Source organism: Meles meles, chromosome 11 (genome assembly GCF_922984935.1).
Source record: "Meles meles chromosome 11, mMelMel3.1 paternal haplotype, whole genome shotgun sequence".
Classification (NCBI taxonomy): Eukaryota; Metazoa; Chordata; class Mammalia; order Carnivora; family Mustelidae; genus Meles; species Meles meles.
In genome coordinates, this window is record NC_060076.1 from 19,721,944 (window position 1) to 19,739,085 (window position 17,142).

The 17,142-nt window shown below is 58.2% G+C and overlaps 1 protein-coding gene across 3 annotated transcripts; it reads left to right on the forward strand.

The window, feature by feature from the left end:
• Window positions 1–318: 318 nt before the first annotated feature.
• On the forward strand, window positions 319–16,454 carry KIF12 (kinesin family member 12). 3 transcript variants are annotated; one of them, XM_046024009.1, is made up of 20 exons: window positions 319–452; window positions 524–589; window positions 701–779; window positions 964–1,091; window positions 1,205–1,280; window positions 1,648–1,782; window positions 1,950–2,085; window positions 2,924–3,015; window positions 3,185–3,332; window positions 4,011–4,129; window positions 4,215–4,319; window positions 4,905–5,007; window positions 5,091–5,181; window positions 5,390–5,476; window positions 5,865–5,955; window positions 6,027–6,125; window positions 6,674–6,774; window positions 6,869–6,987; window positions 14,395–14,538; window positions 15,794–16,454. In XM_046024009.1, exons 1-20 carry the CDS (start codon window positions 427–429, stop codon window positions 15,883–15,885), a joined length of 2,037 nt encoding a protein of 678 aa, XP_045879965.1. In that variant the 5' UTR covers window positions 319–426; the 3' UTR covers window positions 15,886–16,454. The 3 variants fall into 3 exon arrangements, with proteins under 3 accessions (XP_045879965.1, XP_045879966.1, XP_045879967.1); XM_046024010.1 differs by lacking the exons at window positions 14,395–14,538; window positions 15,794–16,454 and adding an exon at window positions 7,312–7,726; XM_046024011.1 differs by lacking the exons at window positions 6,674–6,774; window positions 6,869–6,987.
• Window positions 16,455–17,142: the final 688 nt, after the last annotated feature.

Sequence of the window (17,142 nt, forward strand, 5' to 3'; positions counted from 1 at the left end):
GCTTTACAAAGCTGGAGGAGTGTAGGTGGAGAGCGGGGAGGGCCTGGTCCATGCTCTGCCCAGGCCCGGTTGAGCCCTTCCCATCCCTGCCCTCCCTATCCCCATCTGTGTACAGAGAAGGCTGGTCTGGGTAGTCCCTCCTGATAGGAATGGGCAAGAGCAAGGGATCCTCAGACTCCAGAACCCCCTAGCTAGGGGTCCCTTTGCTGAAGACTTTTTCCACCAGACGTGGGGGTGGGTAAATCTTTAACTAGCTAGCCCTGGGGAGGCTGGAGCCTTTCCGGATGGATGGCTGCCTGAGAAGGGGGAAGAGGGGTGGGGGATGTAAGGTGTGTCCAGCAGTCCCGGTGAGGTGGGAAAGGGCGGGTAGCGGAGAGAGAAAGGAACGAGACTCGGGCGGAGCTAACTTCGTGTGCAAAGCCGGACATGGAGGAACGCGGGTCTCCAGACGGGTAAGCAGAGATTGTGGGAGGTTTCGAGGAGCCTCTGGGCTCAGGGATGGTAACTCCCGTTGCTGCCACAGGGACCCCGCGCGGAGCTTGGAGCAGGGGCCAGAGCGGCCAGAAACGCCCATCCAGGTGGTGCTCAGGTAGGTATAGGCTGGTTGGGGAGTGCGGGGCGGGGGGGGGGGGGGAGCGCTAGCGAGGACAGGACCGATGGCGACAATGGATGGACCGTCCACCTTCCCAACGGACCCCAGGGTGCGTCCCATGAGCGCCGCCGAGTTGCGTCGAGGGGAACAGAGCGCGCTGCACTGCTCGGGGACCCGGACTCTGCAAGTGAGGAACACTTGCCCCCTCGAGCCCCAAACCCCTCCCCCCAAAACCTACCTGAAGGACCCTCCGTCCCCTTCCCGGGGCAACTTTGTCCCAGGCCCCCGCCTCCCCCGGATATCCCCGTGAGCCCCGCCCTCCCAGGCTCCGCCCCAGCGTGCCCCGCCCCCTCGGCCGCCCCCTCCCCCAGGTGAGCCCCCCAGGCGGCGGCCCGGAGGTGGCGTTCCGCTTCGGCGCGGTGCTGGACGGGGCGCGCACGCAGGAGGACGTGTTCCGGGCGTGCGGCGTGCGGCGCCTGGGCGAGCTGGCGCTGCGCGGGTGAGTGAGGCGCCGCCAGGGCCCCCGGCCCCCACCACCACTACCCGGGCCCCCTCCCCTCCAGCCCCCAGCCCACCGCCGCCCGGGTCCAGACGCGCCCCTGCCGCCCGCAGCTTCTCCTGCACTGTCTTCACCTTCGGCCAGACCGGCTCCGGGAAGACCTACACCCTGACCGGGCCTCCTCCGCAGGTGGGCCTGGCGCCCGGGGAGCGGGGAGGGAACGGGAGCCGCGAGGCCCTGGGGAGCCGCACGCTTCCAGGGGGAAGGGCCTTCATGCCGCCCAGCCCCATTTGCAGACGGGGAAACTGAGGACGGGAGAGGTGAAGGCGCCTGCCTCATATGGAGCCACTTTTATCCACTTGACTTAGTAGCTCTCAGTTTCTCCATCGGTACGCGGAAGTGACAGTTCTGACCGAGGATTACTACCCTGTTCCGCGGGAACTTGGCACAGTTCTGGCGCATAGTAGGGCAGTCCTCTACCAAGGGTGGTTATGACTGTTACTTTGTGCTGGGAGGAGCATGATCCAGCCCCAGGCTCAGCTTTTTCTGCCCCCAGGGCGAGGGTGTGCCGGTACCCCCCAACCTAACCGGCATCATACAGAGGACCTTCACCTGGCTGTTGGACCGGGTTCAGCACCTAGGCGCGCCTGTTACCCTCCGTGCCTCCTATTTGGAGATCTACAATGAGCAGGTGGGGGACTGAGATGAAGAGAGAGCCCTCAAGGAGAAGGAGGCATTTCTCTCCAAGGAGCAGGGGTGGAGGGACAGAAGCGGCTGGGGGCCTGTTGCTGGTAAAGGCTAGGGGTGAATGGAACGTGGGCCCAGGACCCCTTCCCTCACCTGCCACCTTCACCTCAGGTTCGTGACCTTCTGAGTGTGGGATCTCCCCGGCCCCTCCCTGTTCGCTGGAATAAGACCCGTGGCTTCTATGTGGACCAGCTGCGGGTGGTGGAATTTGGGAGTCTGGGGGTCCTGATGGACCTTCTCCAAACGGGTGCGTGCTACTTCAGGGGCGCTGTGGGGGTGTGGGGACGTCCATTCCTTAGCTGTTCACTGTGCACACCGAGTTCCTGGCTGGAGCTGTGGATTGAGATGCTCCGTGTGGGAGGAAAGGGCCAGCAAACCAGCAATTCAGACACAGCCCAGAGATGTTCATCCCCGCCCCCCCGCCAGGCTTCCAGATTCTGCTGTCCAAACTCTTGGAATCCTGACGATGGGGCATGGTTGGGTAGGGTGGGGTCAGGGTCATGGTTTCTCTTGTCCAGGGCCTCTGCCTTGGTCGGGCCCCATCTTTGTCCCCTGAGGAGGTCTCCCCACCTCAAGGCTCTCCCCTTCCAGTCCTTTCCCCTACATGCAGCAAACCACATCCCTCTTCCTCTTCAGACCCCCAGACTCTTCCAGTTTCTTAAAGGTAAATGTCATACCTCTTAGGCTAGTCTGTGACGTCTTTCTGTTCCAGCCCCATTCATTCATCAAGTATTTATGGAGCACTCACCCTGTGGGAGCACTGGGGACACTGGGACTCTGGGTTCTGACCCCAAAGGTGTGCCCAGAGCTGGACTTTCTGTCTGAGTCTCTCTCTTTCTCCGCAAGGCAATGGGAGAGATGCTCATAAAACGTGAATTTGACCGACGTTCCTCTGCTTTGGACTCTCCGTCTTCCTCTCACATGTCCATGCTAGAGACAGCCCTGGCAGCCCCTCCTTCCCCTTCCCTGCCTCCGTGCCTTTGCATGGGCTGGCCCCTCTCCCAGGATGCTTTCGCTTCTTTTCCTTTATTGGTGACCACCTGCTCCTCCTACCAGGTCCAGCTCCTGCCATTTTCTGCCTCTAGGTCTTGCCCGCCGACGGAGCTCAGCTCACACCCTGAACCAGGCCTCCAGCCGAAGCCATGCCCTGCTCACGCTCTACATCAGCCGCCAAACTGTGAGTGTCCCCAGGTGGGGAAGGAGCTGGCCCAGGGTCACCCAGCCAGGGTCTGCCTCTGGATATAGCAAGCAACTTGGTCAGGTGCCGGAGGTAATAGTGGAAATCTTTTCGGCTTTGTGACTTTGGTCACAAGTCCCCATTGAGCCCTGATCCCTCTGCCCCACAGATGCCTCCAGGAGACCCTGGGGAACCCCCCATGGCGGGGAAGCTGTGCTTTGTAGACCTGGCTGGCAGTGAGAAGGTGGCGGCCACAGGATCCCGGGGGGAGCTGATGCTTGAGGCGAACAGCATCAACCGCAGCCTGCTGGCCTTGGGTGAGACGTGGGGCCAGCCGCATGGACGTCCTGTGTCCTTGCCCTGAGCCTGACCCAGAGCTGTCCCTGGTGGGGGAACCAGAGGAGTGGTAGTGGGGGGATCAAGAGCTGTGACCCACTAGCCACCTACCTCCTCTTGGCCTTACCGTGCTATCAACTAGTGCCTCCCCTCTTAGAACTTTATGAGTCTATAAAACTGAGGGTTTATAAAGGTACATTTTCATTTAAGAAGTAGAAACATCCAAGTGCAGAGGCTGAGCTCTCAGGCATTCACCCTGTCCCCATGTGCAGTTAGGAAGACTGAGGCTCCATGAGAGGAAGGAAGTGACCTTCTTTCCACCCCAGCCCCAGGTCACTGGGCCTTGAGGTCCCTTCCTCGGCAGTGTGTGTACAGAGATTTTCAGGGAACTCTTCTTCATTTCCTGAGCCCCTGCCCAGTGCCAGGTTCAGGAGTGGTCAGTCTCTTTGGTTGCCCTGGGGATCGGGGTGGGCAGGGCCATCTCTGCCCTCAGGAGCCCCTGTCTGGTGGCAGAGACTGGTCTGACCAAGTAACTAGATCTCATAGGAAGAGGGATTTTCAAGTCACACAGGTCTGGGTGGAGGTCCCAACTCTGCATGTACCAGCTGGGTGGCCTTGAGTGAGAGCGGTGACCTTGCCGGCCTTGTTGTCCCCACCAGGTCACTGCATCTCCCTGTTGCTGGACCCACAGCGGAAGCAAAGCCACATCCCCTTCCGGGACAGCAAGCTCACCAAGCTGTTGGCAGACTCACTGGGGGGACGCGGGGTCACCCTCATGGTACCGGAGAGGGACTGGCAGGGAGGAATGGCTCCTGAGGGAGGGGGGGTCCCAGAGAGGAACACTCAGAGGCAGTCCTCCCCAGGTGGCCTGCGTGTCCCCTTCAGCCCAGTGCCTTCCTGAGACGCTCAGCACCCTGCGATATGCAAGCCGGGCCCAGCGGGTCACCACTCGGCCACAGGCCCCCAAGGTGAATGGAGGGAGACCCAGGCAGAAGGGCAGGGCAGAGGAGATAGTTAGGGATCTGGCAGTAGTTGGAGTCCGAGTTGGTGTTATGGGAAGTCTGGAACTGAGTCAGAGTCGGGATTAGAGTCAGAGTCCTGGTGATGGGGTCATGATTGTGTAGGGTGGGGTCAGGGTTATGGTCAGGGTTAGGGCATGTCTAGGTGTATGGTCTGATTTGGATATGATTCAGGGTGTAGCCAGGATCCCAGCTGGTACCATGATTAAGTCTGAGTTGTTGAGTTGGGGTCTGACATAGTGTCTCCTTTGGGGTCAGGATCTGGGCCAAGGTTTGAACGGAACTGAGTTTAAGATTGGACTTGGAGCAGGGTCCAGCTTAGAGCAGGCCCTCCAGGCCTCAGTGAAGGTTTCCTGACCCTTTGATGCCGTTAGCACAAAGTGCCTCCTCCAGGTGGATGTAGCCCAGGGGTGCGAGGCTGGCCGGTGAAGCATGGGCTGGGTTTTAGGCTCTCCTTACCCACCCTGGGAAGCCTTTGTGCAGTGCACAACTTGGGCAGCCACAGACAGCAGCTCTGGGCCTCTTTCTCTGCAGTCACCAAAGGCAAAGCATCCCCAGCATTTGGAGGTTGAGATACTGCAGCTGCAGGAGGAGAACCGTTGCCTGCGGTCCCAGCTGGGGCAAATAGACCCCAAGGGTATGAGTTCCCTGGAGGCAGGGGTAGGGTGAGACTAGGGTCCAGGGCTCCTCTGGATCCAGCCATCTTCTCCTTCCCTTCAGCCTCCAGGCTCAGTGGGGCTCGGGTGGCCTGGGCCCAGCGGAACCTCTATGGCATGCTCCAGGAGTTCATGCTGGAGAATGAGAGGCTCAGGTAGGGCCTGCCTCAGCCAGGGGCACTCTGCCCCACCCCGCCCCTCTGAGCTGCTCTGCCAAGCTGCACCGCTCCCTAGTCTGTGGCTACCCCACTGTCCCCCTGCTTGCCTCCTGGGGCTCGCACTCCACCGCAGAGAGGAGGGCGAGCGGATACCCCCACCGGTAGCTCTGCCTCCTGTCACCTGCCTGGGGCCTGCTCTTCCCAGGAAAGAGAAGAGCCAGCTGCAGAGTAGCCAGGCCAGGGCCCGGGACGAACAGCGCATCCTGGCCCAGCAGGTCCAGGAGCTGGAGCGGTGAGCACGGCTGCCGGCCAGGAGACAGGCCTTGGGACCCGGGGCAGGTGGGAAAGGGTGGCTCAGTGAAATGGTCACGGGTCTGACCTCTGGACGCAGACCCCATGGGTTTAAACTTCAGCCCTGACACCCACTAGCTGTGTGACCTTGGGTGAGTCATTTTACCTCTCCCTGCCTGGGCTTCCTCTCATACACAATGGGGAGAATACAGAGCCTACTTTACAGGGTGGATGTAGAGTTCAGATTGAATGAGTTCATTTGTAAAGCCTTGAGCACGGCACCTGGCTTATAGTTAGTGCTCCCTGAGTGTTGGTTAACAGGGGGGACGTGGAGGCCAGCCCGGCGTTGGTTCGCGGGCTGTAGGCACAGACCCCACTGTTCTCTCCAGGCGCCTCCTCAGTGCCTGCTACCATCACCAGCCGCACCCTGGCCTGGCCCCACCGTGTCCCTGTGTGATGGTGCCAGCTCCCCCATGCCACGTGAGTCTCTGCCTGGCCAGGAGAGGGGAGGAGCAGGACCGGTGCAGAACTTCTGACATGCCCTCTTGCAGGCCCTGCCTCCCCTCTGCTCCTGCGGCCGCTTCTGCCCCCTGTGCCGAGCACCACTGGCCCACTGGGCCTGCACACGTGGGGAGCTCCACCTGCCCCAGGTAGGAAAGGCGGGGGCAGGGGGTTGAGCGAGCAGGGAGGGCTGGAGACTTGGATCCAGGGCTCGGCAGCCTGGGAGGCTCCAGAGTCCCAGGGTCCCAGGCTGGATCGTGGGGTGAGGGGTAGCTTTGGGCTGGTTCGCTCGCCTCCCTCTGCTCCCCATCCTACCTTCTTTCGGGAGCTCACGGAGCCACTCACTTACTCATTCGTCCACTCACACATTACTCATTTACGTCTTCACTTACGTGTTCACTCACTCGCTCGGTAACTCTTCCCTAAGCTCTAGCTTTGTGGCAGCCCCAGTTCTGGATGCCAAGAATTCCAAAAGAGACCAGGCATGGTTCCTGCCCTCAGAGAGCTCCTATCTCCAGAGAGGACATTCCAAGGGCTACCTGCCGCCCACAGAAAAAGGGACCAAGAGCCTGCGCCTTGTCCCCCTGATACGCTTGGTGTCCCGAGGGGGCAGGCCTGGCAGAGATGGCGGTGGCACCAGGAGGATGGGGCACGTAGAGGCAGGCTCACCCAGGGTGGGCTCTGGTCTTTCCTGCAGGTGTTTGGCCCTAAGGCCCCAGGCGGCGTGCCCCTGTCTGCCCAGCCCTCACCCTGGGCACCCCCAGGCAACCCTGGCTCTGCCAAATGTCTGAGAGAGAGGTGGGCCAGCCTTGGGGCACTGGGACGGGAGAGGAGGGGACCGGGCCTGGGAACCCGAGGCTCACCTCCCACTACCCAACCCACCCCGGCCCAGGAGTCCTAGCGACTGGCCTCAGGCCCGAGTCCTGGCAGAGATGCTGCTGGAAGAGGAGGCAGTACCCTCCGCACCCCCGCTGCCTGCAGGGCCCCCGAACGCCTCACCGGTGCTGAGAGGTGAAGAAGAGAGAGGGAGCGGCCCCTCCTGGGTGTTTTTTTGGTGATCTTAGGCCAGAACCCACCCTGTCCAGACCTTAGTCTACCCATCTCTGAAACAGGGTGTGTGATGAGAGGCAATCTGTAAGATCTTTCCAGTTCCCAAACTTGGAATTCGCTTCCCGGGGCCATCTGTATGTCCAGTTGTGTGCAGGAGCCCGTGGTGTAGGTTGAGGGGGAGGGGAGCCCCCTGAGGCTTCCCCAGAGGATGATGGGACACTGATGGGTCCAAGTGGGGAGGGCCCAAGGGAGCGCAGGCCTCAAGTCTCACCGTGTGCTTCTCAGGTGGGGCTGCAGTTCCAAACCTGGCCCGGAGACTGGAGGCCCTCCGAGACCAGATTGGCAGCTCCCTGCGCCGCGGCCGGAGTCAGCCACCCCCCAGCGAGGCTGCTGGGAGCCCCAAGCGAGTCCTCCCTCCCTGCTGAGGGAAAAATAGAAACCTAAGAGACTACTGCATGACCTTGGTCTGGGCTCTGCACTCCCAGGCTTTTGTCTCCCCATCTATGAATGGGGATGGCAGCTGCTGTCCCCCTGTGCACTTGTGACGGGCAGAGGCCACTTCCTGAGGGCTGCGGCTGGGGGCTGGTGGGCAGTTTGGGGGAGCAGAGGGAGGGTGACACCCCAGACTGTGAGAAAGGAGAGACTGGATTTGGGAGAAGCCAGGCAGTGGGTGATGAAACAGACAAATAATTAAAGAAAGGTGTCACTCCGAGCGTGGCGGGTCGTGTTTTGGGGGCGTCAGGCACTTCCGTGTGGAGGCAGCCCAGAGAGGGGCTTCCAGGGGACCCCGAGGAGGAGCCAAGGACTCTTGGTAGAGGTGCATGCGCCTTCTGATTGGGGATAATCCGGGTTGCCCTCTCCTTTGTATGTGATACAGTTTTAATTGAGCGACTACTACAGGCAGCAGGGCAGCTGAGGGGAAATCAGCAAGCATCTCCCCGTGGGAGCACGGGGGAGACCAGTTCCAGCCAGGTTCTTTGCCCGCTGCAGGCGTGCTGGTGCTGCAGGGGTTGTGAGGTGTGAGTTCTGATGCCACACACTTGCTGGGGCCTTGGGCAGGCCTTGAACCCTCCCAGACCACTTTCTGGTATTCAGCCAGCTAGATGGGGTGGGAGAGGCTCCTTGTTCATGAAGTTCAGGTGAGGGTCAGGAGGTGGAGAATGTCAGGATCCCAGTAGGGTGCAGTGGGTCTACAGTTAGGGGGAAGTCCAGATGTGACATGAGAAATTGGGGGTGCCAGTAGGAGGACCTCGTTAGAGAAGCAGCTATGAGACTATCCTAACTCTTCCATTTTGGAGTTAGGGGAACCGAGACCTGCAGGGCTCCTTCCTGCCTTTGTTCGCTCATTTATTCATTCGACACTCCTGGCATCGACACCAGCCTAGGTGGTGAACAGGACTGAGAAGGGACACGCGGCTTTGCCCAGGAAGCTCACGGAGGCTGGGTATTGAAAGGCGAGACGCATGGCTGGCATTCAGGGTGTTCAGCCGCAGAGACTCAGTGGGAGGCCAGTGCCAGGGGGCAGAGCCCGGGACATGGGGGTAACAAGCAGACGCCACAGGCCACCGGGCCCAGCAGAGTGGGTTTGGTTAAGTCCACAGCCTGAACCACACAACGTGCGAATCTTGCCGCCTTCTGTAACCATGAGTGATCCCGGGCAGACAGCTTCACTGCTCCGAACCTGGGTCCTCTCATGGGCAGGATGGCTGCAGCAGCAGTAGCCCCTCCCTGGACAGTTGTGGGCATCAAATCTACTTGGAGATGGGAAGAGTGTGGCACAAGGCTTTGCTTGTTGCAATTCAGCCAAAAGCAACTTTCAGTCAATATGACCATTTGATGAAATCGATGATCTGGGTTCAAAAAAAAAGTCGTTTCACAAAGCCCTATGAAGAGCACACTTTGGGCCAACATTGAACAAAGCCTAAGAATCCTCACCATCACCAAACACAGAAGGGCAGAGAAAGGGCAGAATAGAGGGAACTCGGTGATAAGTGCCACAGAACAAAATCTCGCAGGAAGGTCCATCCACCAGGATGGGTGCAATTCTAATGGGAGGATCAGGAAAGGTCCCATGCAGGTGACGTTCATGTCCAGACCCGAAGGAGGGGAGGAGGGTGAACCTGGTTAATGCCGTCAGATCACTTTTTTCAACTCTTTTTTTCACTTTTTTCAATGTGGTGCCACCTGGTTTCCGGTGGCTTGGCAGGCTTGAGCCTGGGCTCCTCCCCTCCGAAGAGCCCTTCTCTCTCTCTCTCTCTCTCTCTCCCTCTCCCTCTCTCCTTCTCCCTCTCTCTCACTCTCACTGTATGGGGTCCCTGCTTGCTGGGAGGTCTCCAGCCCCCCGGCAGGGAAGTCCCCTGGCACCGAGCGTGAGAGCTTTCCTCAGCTGCCTTGGGAGGGTGGACAGGGACCACCCAGGGCGACCCTGGCTGTTGCTGGTTCATTTTGTGTTTGGATGATTCCTTCTTCCGCTGGAGCCGGCTATGATTTTCCAGTTTCCTAGTTCCAGCTCAGCAAAACCCCCACTTACTTTCCCAGAGAGAGACAGAAGGAGACCAGTCTCCAGCGCCCCATGTCCTAGGCCATGTGTCCAAACCCGGGTCAACGTCCTTGCTCTGGAGCTGCCCCTTGTCCAGAATCCTGAAACTCTGGAGGAATTCCAGAGGACCTCAGTAATGCATCAAGACTCTTCAAGTCTGGTAGTACTGAGAGCTCGAGGACTCCAGAGAGCTCTTCTGGAGCCCTGAAGGCTACACGGCTTCCCGAGGATGCTTGAATCGGAGGGGGGTGGCGGTTCTCCGGCCCCATGAAATAGGGTAGTCATTCTCCAGAACTGTTAAGCTTGGAAGGTCTCTGGTATATCAGAATTGGGGGAAGCTCTAGGAAATCCTGGAGCACTGTAGACGTTCTTCAGAATCCCAGATCCTTAAGTGATCTCTCAGAAATTTCACGTGCTGTGAAATTGCACATAATAATTGGGAGGGATTCTCTGGACTCTCTAGCTGGGGGGTTGGGGGGATGTTTAGCAGAGCTTGGAAGGCCATCCATGAGTTTCTCGAATGCTGGCAAATCTAGAGATGAATCTAGATGTCTAGAGCCCCAGCTGAATTCTCCAGATCCTTGGGGACCTTCCCTCTTGGCCAGGGCAAGAGCGGGAGTGTGGCTGGAAGCGTCACTGTACGACACACACTTAAGGAAGGGCACGCCTGTGGGTCCTTGTTCTTCCTTTGAGGGCTCCTCTGGGCGATCAACCCCAAGATAGACGCCACCGGTGTAGACAGTGTGACGGAGTGTGTAGAACCCACCGCTGATAACATCTCACTCCAGTCACTGTCTGCTCCGGCGGCACCCGCCGCTGCCTGCTTTCACCTCCCACACGTGTCCTGCCTGCTCTGGGGGGTTTTTCCCCTTTGTCTAATGACCCATTTGCCCCAGTTCATACTCAGTTTTGTACCCAACAGATGAATTTCAGCCCCTCCGAGGGACATTTTGTGTTCTCTTAGATGTCTTCTTCCTTCATGTCCTTATCGAGCTTCCTGATTCCCCTTCCTTTATTTTAATGGTGGGGCAGCGTCGTGCACTCTGTGCAGGGGCTGGTCTTGCTCTGAAGCGAGGAGCAGTAGCCACTGGGCGTTGTAAGCAGGTGGTGCTGTGATTAGAGGGCAGGAGCCGCAGGTGCCTGAGCTCTGGGCTCAAAGCCTGCCCTGCAGCAGACCGCCTGTGGGAGCCGCAGGAGCCCCACCCTGGCCCTGGCCAGCCAGCAAGGAGACCTTGGAAAGCTGGCAGGGGCCTCGTCCTCAGGAGCCTTCCTGCAGCCCCCAGCTATGATCACACAGACTCTCGCTCATCACCCCTTTACCAGGTCCCTCTTGAAGGCCGGGCCTGCTCTCCTGGTGGTCAGGCTGGAGGCCTGGGTGGTCTCCAGGCTTTGGAACGTTCGGCAGACGCACCCCCTCTCCCAGCCCCCGTCTGGCCGAGCTACAGCTGTGAGAGCCTGGGCAAGATAGTTAAGCTCTCAGAACCTCAGACTCCCTCTCTGTAAAGTGGGGATAAGATCGGTTTATCCTGTGAGAAGCCCGTAAGTGCTCACAGAGGATAGGAGACGAGGATTGAAAGCGACTCCACATCAATTGTTGAGGGCAGAGCCTGCCACCCTGGTCAGGGCTCCGTGAATGCGAATCGGTATTACTGTTTTTATTAGTAACAGACGCTCTCAGCACACACGTGCGATGTTCCTGTCCTCGCAGGAGAGGAATGGGTGTCGCCACCTGCTGCCTGGTCATTGCACAGGCATGACCTCGTTCATCGCTGCTCTGCGGGCTCCATCCTACAAGGGGAGGAAGTGGCCGTGCGGCACTGCTGGCCGGTGTGAGCGCCAGGGACGAGTCTGCCAGGGCTCACCGAGTCATTTGTCTGCATTGAGGAAGGGCCAGGGGGACTTTCCAGAGAGTCTGGCTGGCCTCAAGGTTTTGGAAAAGAGCTATTTTAGTCTGTGTGAGGACATTGGGTGATATCAGCTTGGTGAGCCAAGAGTCAGGGCAGGTCCCTGGAGGTCCTGCTGTAATGGACAGATAAGACCCGGCTGCAAAGAGCAGGAAGATGCCTGTGTCCTCTGCCTGGACAGAGGCCGGACTTTGGAAGCTTACTCCTTGGGGAAAACCCTTTCTTCAGTGGTGCAAAAGGAGCTGGAGGGCGGGCCGCAAGCTCTGTCCCCTGGGTCTCAAGGACACTCGGCTCCAGAGTGTCGCGCTTCGTGGGCTGCTTCTCCTGGCTGAGCCTGCCTCTCCTGCAAGCAGGAAGCTACACTGACAACATCCAAGGACACTCCTCGCTCCGCTCTCTGCAAGGAGCGAGAATGTGACCTGTCCATCATTTCATTCCTCCACAGCCCGTGGCCCCTCTGAGCCCCATTTAACAGAGGGAAAAACTCGGGTCCAGAAAGGTGAAGTCACTTAGGATCACATAGGCAGGAAGGGGGCACAGCAGTGACTGGGACCCAGGTCTGTCTGGGGGCAGAGTTCAACCACATGGCCATCACTCTGCTAAACTAAGTTTGGGGGTCCTCCTGGCCATGGCACACAGACTAATTCAAAACTGGGGACACAAGGAAATGCCACCACCAAGCCGAGTCTCTTTGCCTTTTGGACTGTCATTGAGCTTTCTAGTTATTCACTGATCATGATTGAAGCACTTGGAGTAGCGATTCCAATCTTCCAGCCTCCCTCAGCTGCCTTCTAGTTGGGTGGACCTTCTTGGGGTCTAATATATTCTCCTCCACAGCTCTAAGGATGTCCCTTGGTGTGTGTTCACTGAGCACCTACTAAGTGCCCGGCATACCGCTGGCTCCAGAGAGGAAGAAACCTGGCAGGTCTCATGGTATGGCAGGCACCGAGTCTGCTTTTGGCTGGGGAAGAGAGAAGCAGGCACATATCAGCCTGACTCCTGCAGGGAGGAGGCCTGTGGAGGGAGATGACCCACTCTGCTGCTCCAGGTGTCTGAAAGAACACAGCCCAAAGTGCCATTTAGGAGGGGACAGGCTCTGGGAGGTCAGCAGAGGGAGAGCAGGTGTCGGAGACAGATCCGAGTTCGAATCGCGATTCATTGCCTAGGTGGCCTTTGATACCTTTGATTGCCTGAGCTCTTAGCCTCAGTTTCCCTCTCTGTAAGATAGAAACACTATTGTAATAAAGTGACGGAGCCTTAACAGGAGGGTTCAGTAAGATGTGCTCCTGGGGCACCGGCCGGGGCCTCGCATGTTGTAGGAACTGAATCCGTCTGGAGCCGTGGCACCCAAGTCTGGCTCACAGAGAGACTCTTTCAGGAAACGGTTTCTGAAAGGGCCCCATCTAAGCATCCAGCTCTGTAGCTAGGCGGGGGATAGGCGAGGTAGAGGCTGAGTGTTCTACACTCCCCAGGAAATCTGAAGCAGTCCTGGGGCAAGGAGGGCTGGGTTCTAGCGCTGATTCTCCCACTTCTGTGGGCCTTTGCTCTAAGCCCCTGGTTCCTGGTCTAGGTGGAGCCATCTGAGCAAACCTGGGTGGCCTTTCTGGAAGTTCTCTGCTGCCCTCTAGCGGACCTGGGGCACTCTCGCCTCCCTGCAGCATAATTCCTGCATTTCTAAGCCCTTACCTGGTACCCCAAGCTGTGCTAAGTGCCTGTGAGGACACAGGTCCCTCCAGTGTGTGCACTTGGGCAGCTGGGAGAGCGTCCCTCCCTGAGCTTCTATATCAGCCATTTCCAGTGAGCTACTTGACCCTAGATGAGGAAGGTGAGGTCAGGGAAGAAAAGGTCACCCAGCAAATCACAAGGGCTGGGACTCAAGGCTGTAGGTCGCCTAGCTCTTTGGGATGGGTGGGGAAGAAGTAAAGCCTAGAAACAGCTGAGCAGGGAGAGGGTCCCCTCTCCTGATGCTGGTTATGGAGTCCCGGGTGCCGCCCACCTCCAGTTTCACCATGCGTGGACAGGTCACACTCTTGAGTCCGGGGGAGCTGCGCAGAGTGAGGTGTCTGGGGCAGGGCCTGGGGCTGGATACCTCCTCGTGAGGAAGGAAGGATCCCTACTATCCCCTTCCACCATTAGCACAGGAAGGGCCCGAATCCTGACCGCGCCCTCTGGTCTGAGTCCCATCCCATGGCCTGGATGCCCCTGTTGGTCCTTCCTTCTTTCTGGAGAACCTTGAAGGGAGTTGCTTTCTGGCCCTCGCTTCTGCTCCCTCTTTGTGGATCTCTCCCAATTACAAATCTGACCGACCATTCCCTTCTGGAAACCCACCAGCATTCCCCACACACTTGAGACTCATAGCGACCTTTGGGGGGGGCATCACAGTCCTACCTGCTGGGCCTCGGCCCCCTCCCCAGCTTCACTCTCGCCCCTTGCCTCCCCCCCATCCCACCCCCCAGCCACTGCTTAGTTTCAACTCCGAGGTTTGGATGGCTGGTTGGTTGGCTGGTTGGCTTTTGCTTTCCAGATGGACCATTTTTTCTCTCCAACTGCCTCCTCTGTGGTTCCGCTGGGTGCTATCCCTCTGTCCAGAGCACCCTGTCCTCCCTCCATGGGCCCCCTTGCCCTTTTGTCTGGTGAACTAGGTGGGTCTTCCCCTCCCCTGGCCTCTGCTCCCCGTCACTGCAATGACCATCTGTCTTATCGTCTTCTCCTCCCCGTCCTGCCCCCAACGGGGAGTGAGCTCTAGAGTCCTTCAGGCACTCCATCATACCCCCAGCACCAAGCACAGAGTGCGAGCTTGGTGAATGAATGAGCGAATGAAGGAGTAAGTGTGGGAGAAAGCCTGGGCCCTAGAGTCAGGCTGATGTGACCCCCAGCTCAGCCGGAAGCTGAGTAACCTTGAATGAGCCCTGTTCCCTCCCTCAGCCACCATGTGTTCATCTGGAAATGACCCACTGTTCCTGCTGCGCCTCCTGCACCGGTGGGCCCCACCCTCTGCACATGAACTGGTTGCGGAAGTGGTCCCAGAGCCTCCACCCTCCCACCCCGATGGCCAGAGGGGGAAAAGGGGTCAGTATCCCCAGACCGCTTATGACCTTGCGTCCCGCAGTCCAGGGCTGATTTTTAAAAAACAGCTCAAAGTCCAGGTGGGCTTCAGAAGGGTTTGCTCTCTCTGTTTGCTCTGGTTAATCATCTCAGGAGAGCAAACATCTCTGGAGGCAGGCGGAGAGATCAACATCCGGGCGTCTGCCCTCCCTCCAGGAGAGGCCATGGGGCTGCCTGCACAGTCCTGTCCAAAAGAGGCCACTCCTTGTCTTCACCGCAATGTGCCGCAGCCTTCCCGTGGGGCCAGTGGGGTGGACGACCCTGATGCCATTGTGCGGCTTCGAGCAAGCTCCACAGGGGGCCTCTATTCCCACTGATTCGCTGGTGGTGTCTCATTCTCCTTGCAGCTTGGTTTCTCCCCAGATGCCCAGAGCTCATCACCAGGTAGGAGAGTGGGCAGTTTACAAAGCACTCTGTCCCACTGCCTCACTTGACCTCTTGGCAGACGGAACAAGGCCTGTTATCTTCAGTATACAAATGAGGAAAGTGGCTTCAGAGCAGGAAAGACCTCTGCAAAGTTAGTGGAAAAGAAGTCAGGGCTCCTGGCTCCCAGCTCTCTGAATGCCTCATAAATCAGACTGCCTTCTTCCTGCCACCACTAACCAAACCGTAAAAGATCAAGAAATGTGAACTAGAGGGAAGGTCATTGTCCCAGAAATCTAAGCCGGGATGGTTGGTGTAATAAAGCTTTGTAACATGGCTTTGAGCTTCCCGGCAGCCAAAGCAAAGAGGAAATGCTGTCAGTAGCCAAGCTGTTGGTCATGGAGCAAAGGAAACACTCACTTAGGAATAGAGACATTTGTTCCTGCTGCTGGGAGAGAGCAAAGGTGTTAGGTGGCTCCTACAGAGGGATGGGACACACCATTTGCTGGTGCCACTGGGTGGAAGAGGGGAATTCCTGGATTCTCACCTGAGTATGAGTTTTGCATTTGGAGCCCTCTGAAGGGGGCATGCCCAGCCATAGCAGGAGGCCTTCTGTGAGTCTGGAATGTTCCATGTCAGGAACAGGGAGGAAGCAAGGACAGCGGCGCTCACGGCTGGGAAAGAGCTTCACAGGGAGGGCCTGCAGTAACACTGGCGAGCTTTGGAGACAAACAGACCTAAGTTTTTTAAAAATTCTCTTTGAAATTGCTTAATGTACAGTATACAGTTTCCTAAGGCTGCCGTTAACAGAGTGTCATAGCTGGGTGGCTTACAACGGAAGTGTGTTCTCTCACAGTTCTGGAAGCTGGAAGTCTGACACCAGACTGTCACTGGGCCCACAGTCTCCCTGAAGTTCCTAGAAAAGAATCCTTGCTTGCGTCTTCCTAGCTCCTGGTGAGTACCAGCAGTCCCTGGCGTGCCTTGACTTGTGGCTGGCTCCCACCTCCGGCCCCGTCTTCACGTGGCGGTCTTCCCTGCCTGTCACTGTGTTTGTGCGTCCGAGTCTCACTCCCCTTTCTCTTCCTGAGGCACCAGGCGTTGGATGGAGGGCCCACCCTCATCCAGTGTGACCTCATCTTAACTAGTGGCCTCTGCAGGTGAAGTCACATTAAGGTCCCAGGTGCACTGAATTTTGCGGGAGGTAGTATGTTCAACCTGCTGCAAACACATTCACCTCTTACCACATGCCAGACACTGCCCTCGGGCTTTGCAAAGCTTGGTGCCCATGACCTCATGATAGCGCTGTGAACCAGCGATCAGTGTCCCCGTTGACTGGCGAGGAAGCGCAGGCACTGGGAGGACACATCACTTGCCCAAGGTCAGCACGGGGTGTGGTCTAGCTCTGGAGTCTTCTCTGCTGCCCCCCAGTGCCGCCTGCCCCAGCAGCTCTGCTTCCCCGCAGGGAGCCCCAGCTCCCTCCCAGAGACTCAAGTCCTCTGTCTTTATTTTCTATTTTTCGTAAAGATTTTATTTACTTGAGAGAGAGAGTGTGTGTGCATGAGTCGGGGGGAGAGGCAGAGGGAGAGGGAGAAGCAGGATCCCTGCTGAGCAGGGAGCCCCACATGGGGCTTGATCCCAGAATCCTGGGATCATGACCCGAGCCGAAGGCAAATGTCTAATGACTGAGGCAGCAAGGCCCCTCAAGTCCCCGGTCTTGAAAGGGGAGGAATAGCACCTATTTTCTAGGTTCTTGTAGGGATAGAATTCAAGTCTGTGGCGTGTGTACAGTGTTGGTGCAAAGCTGGCACAGAGCAGGTGCTCGGGGAATGGAAGCTGCTGTGGAAAGTGCTCGGGGAATGGAAGCTGCTGTGGAAATCATGGTCATTACTCCTGCTGTTACTTGCTGCGGCTCCAGGAAGCCAGGGCTCAGAGGGGAACTCTGGAGATAGGATGCCGGAGTTCTCTTCTGGGCTGTGCCTTTAGACCCTCCCCCCTACCAACCCCTGTGGTCCTTGCTCCAATGTTTCTTCTCCCTGGACCTCCGTCTTCACCTGCGAGGAAGGGGCCCGATGGGGATCACGCTGCTCACTCCCGGAGCAGGAGGTCCAGGCCGCTGAACCGGTGGCAGCGGGAAAGGTGACAGGCTGCTCCTCTCCTCTCTGCGGGGAGCCGGCTGGGGCCTGAAACCCCGCGTTGGGCTGCCTC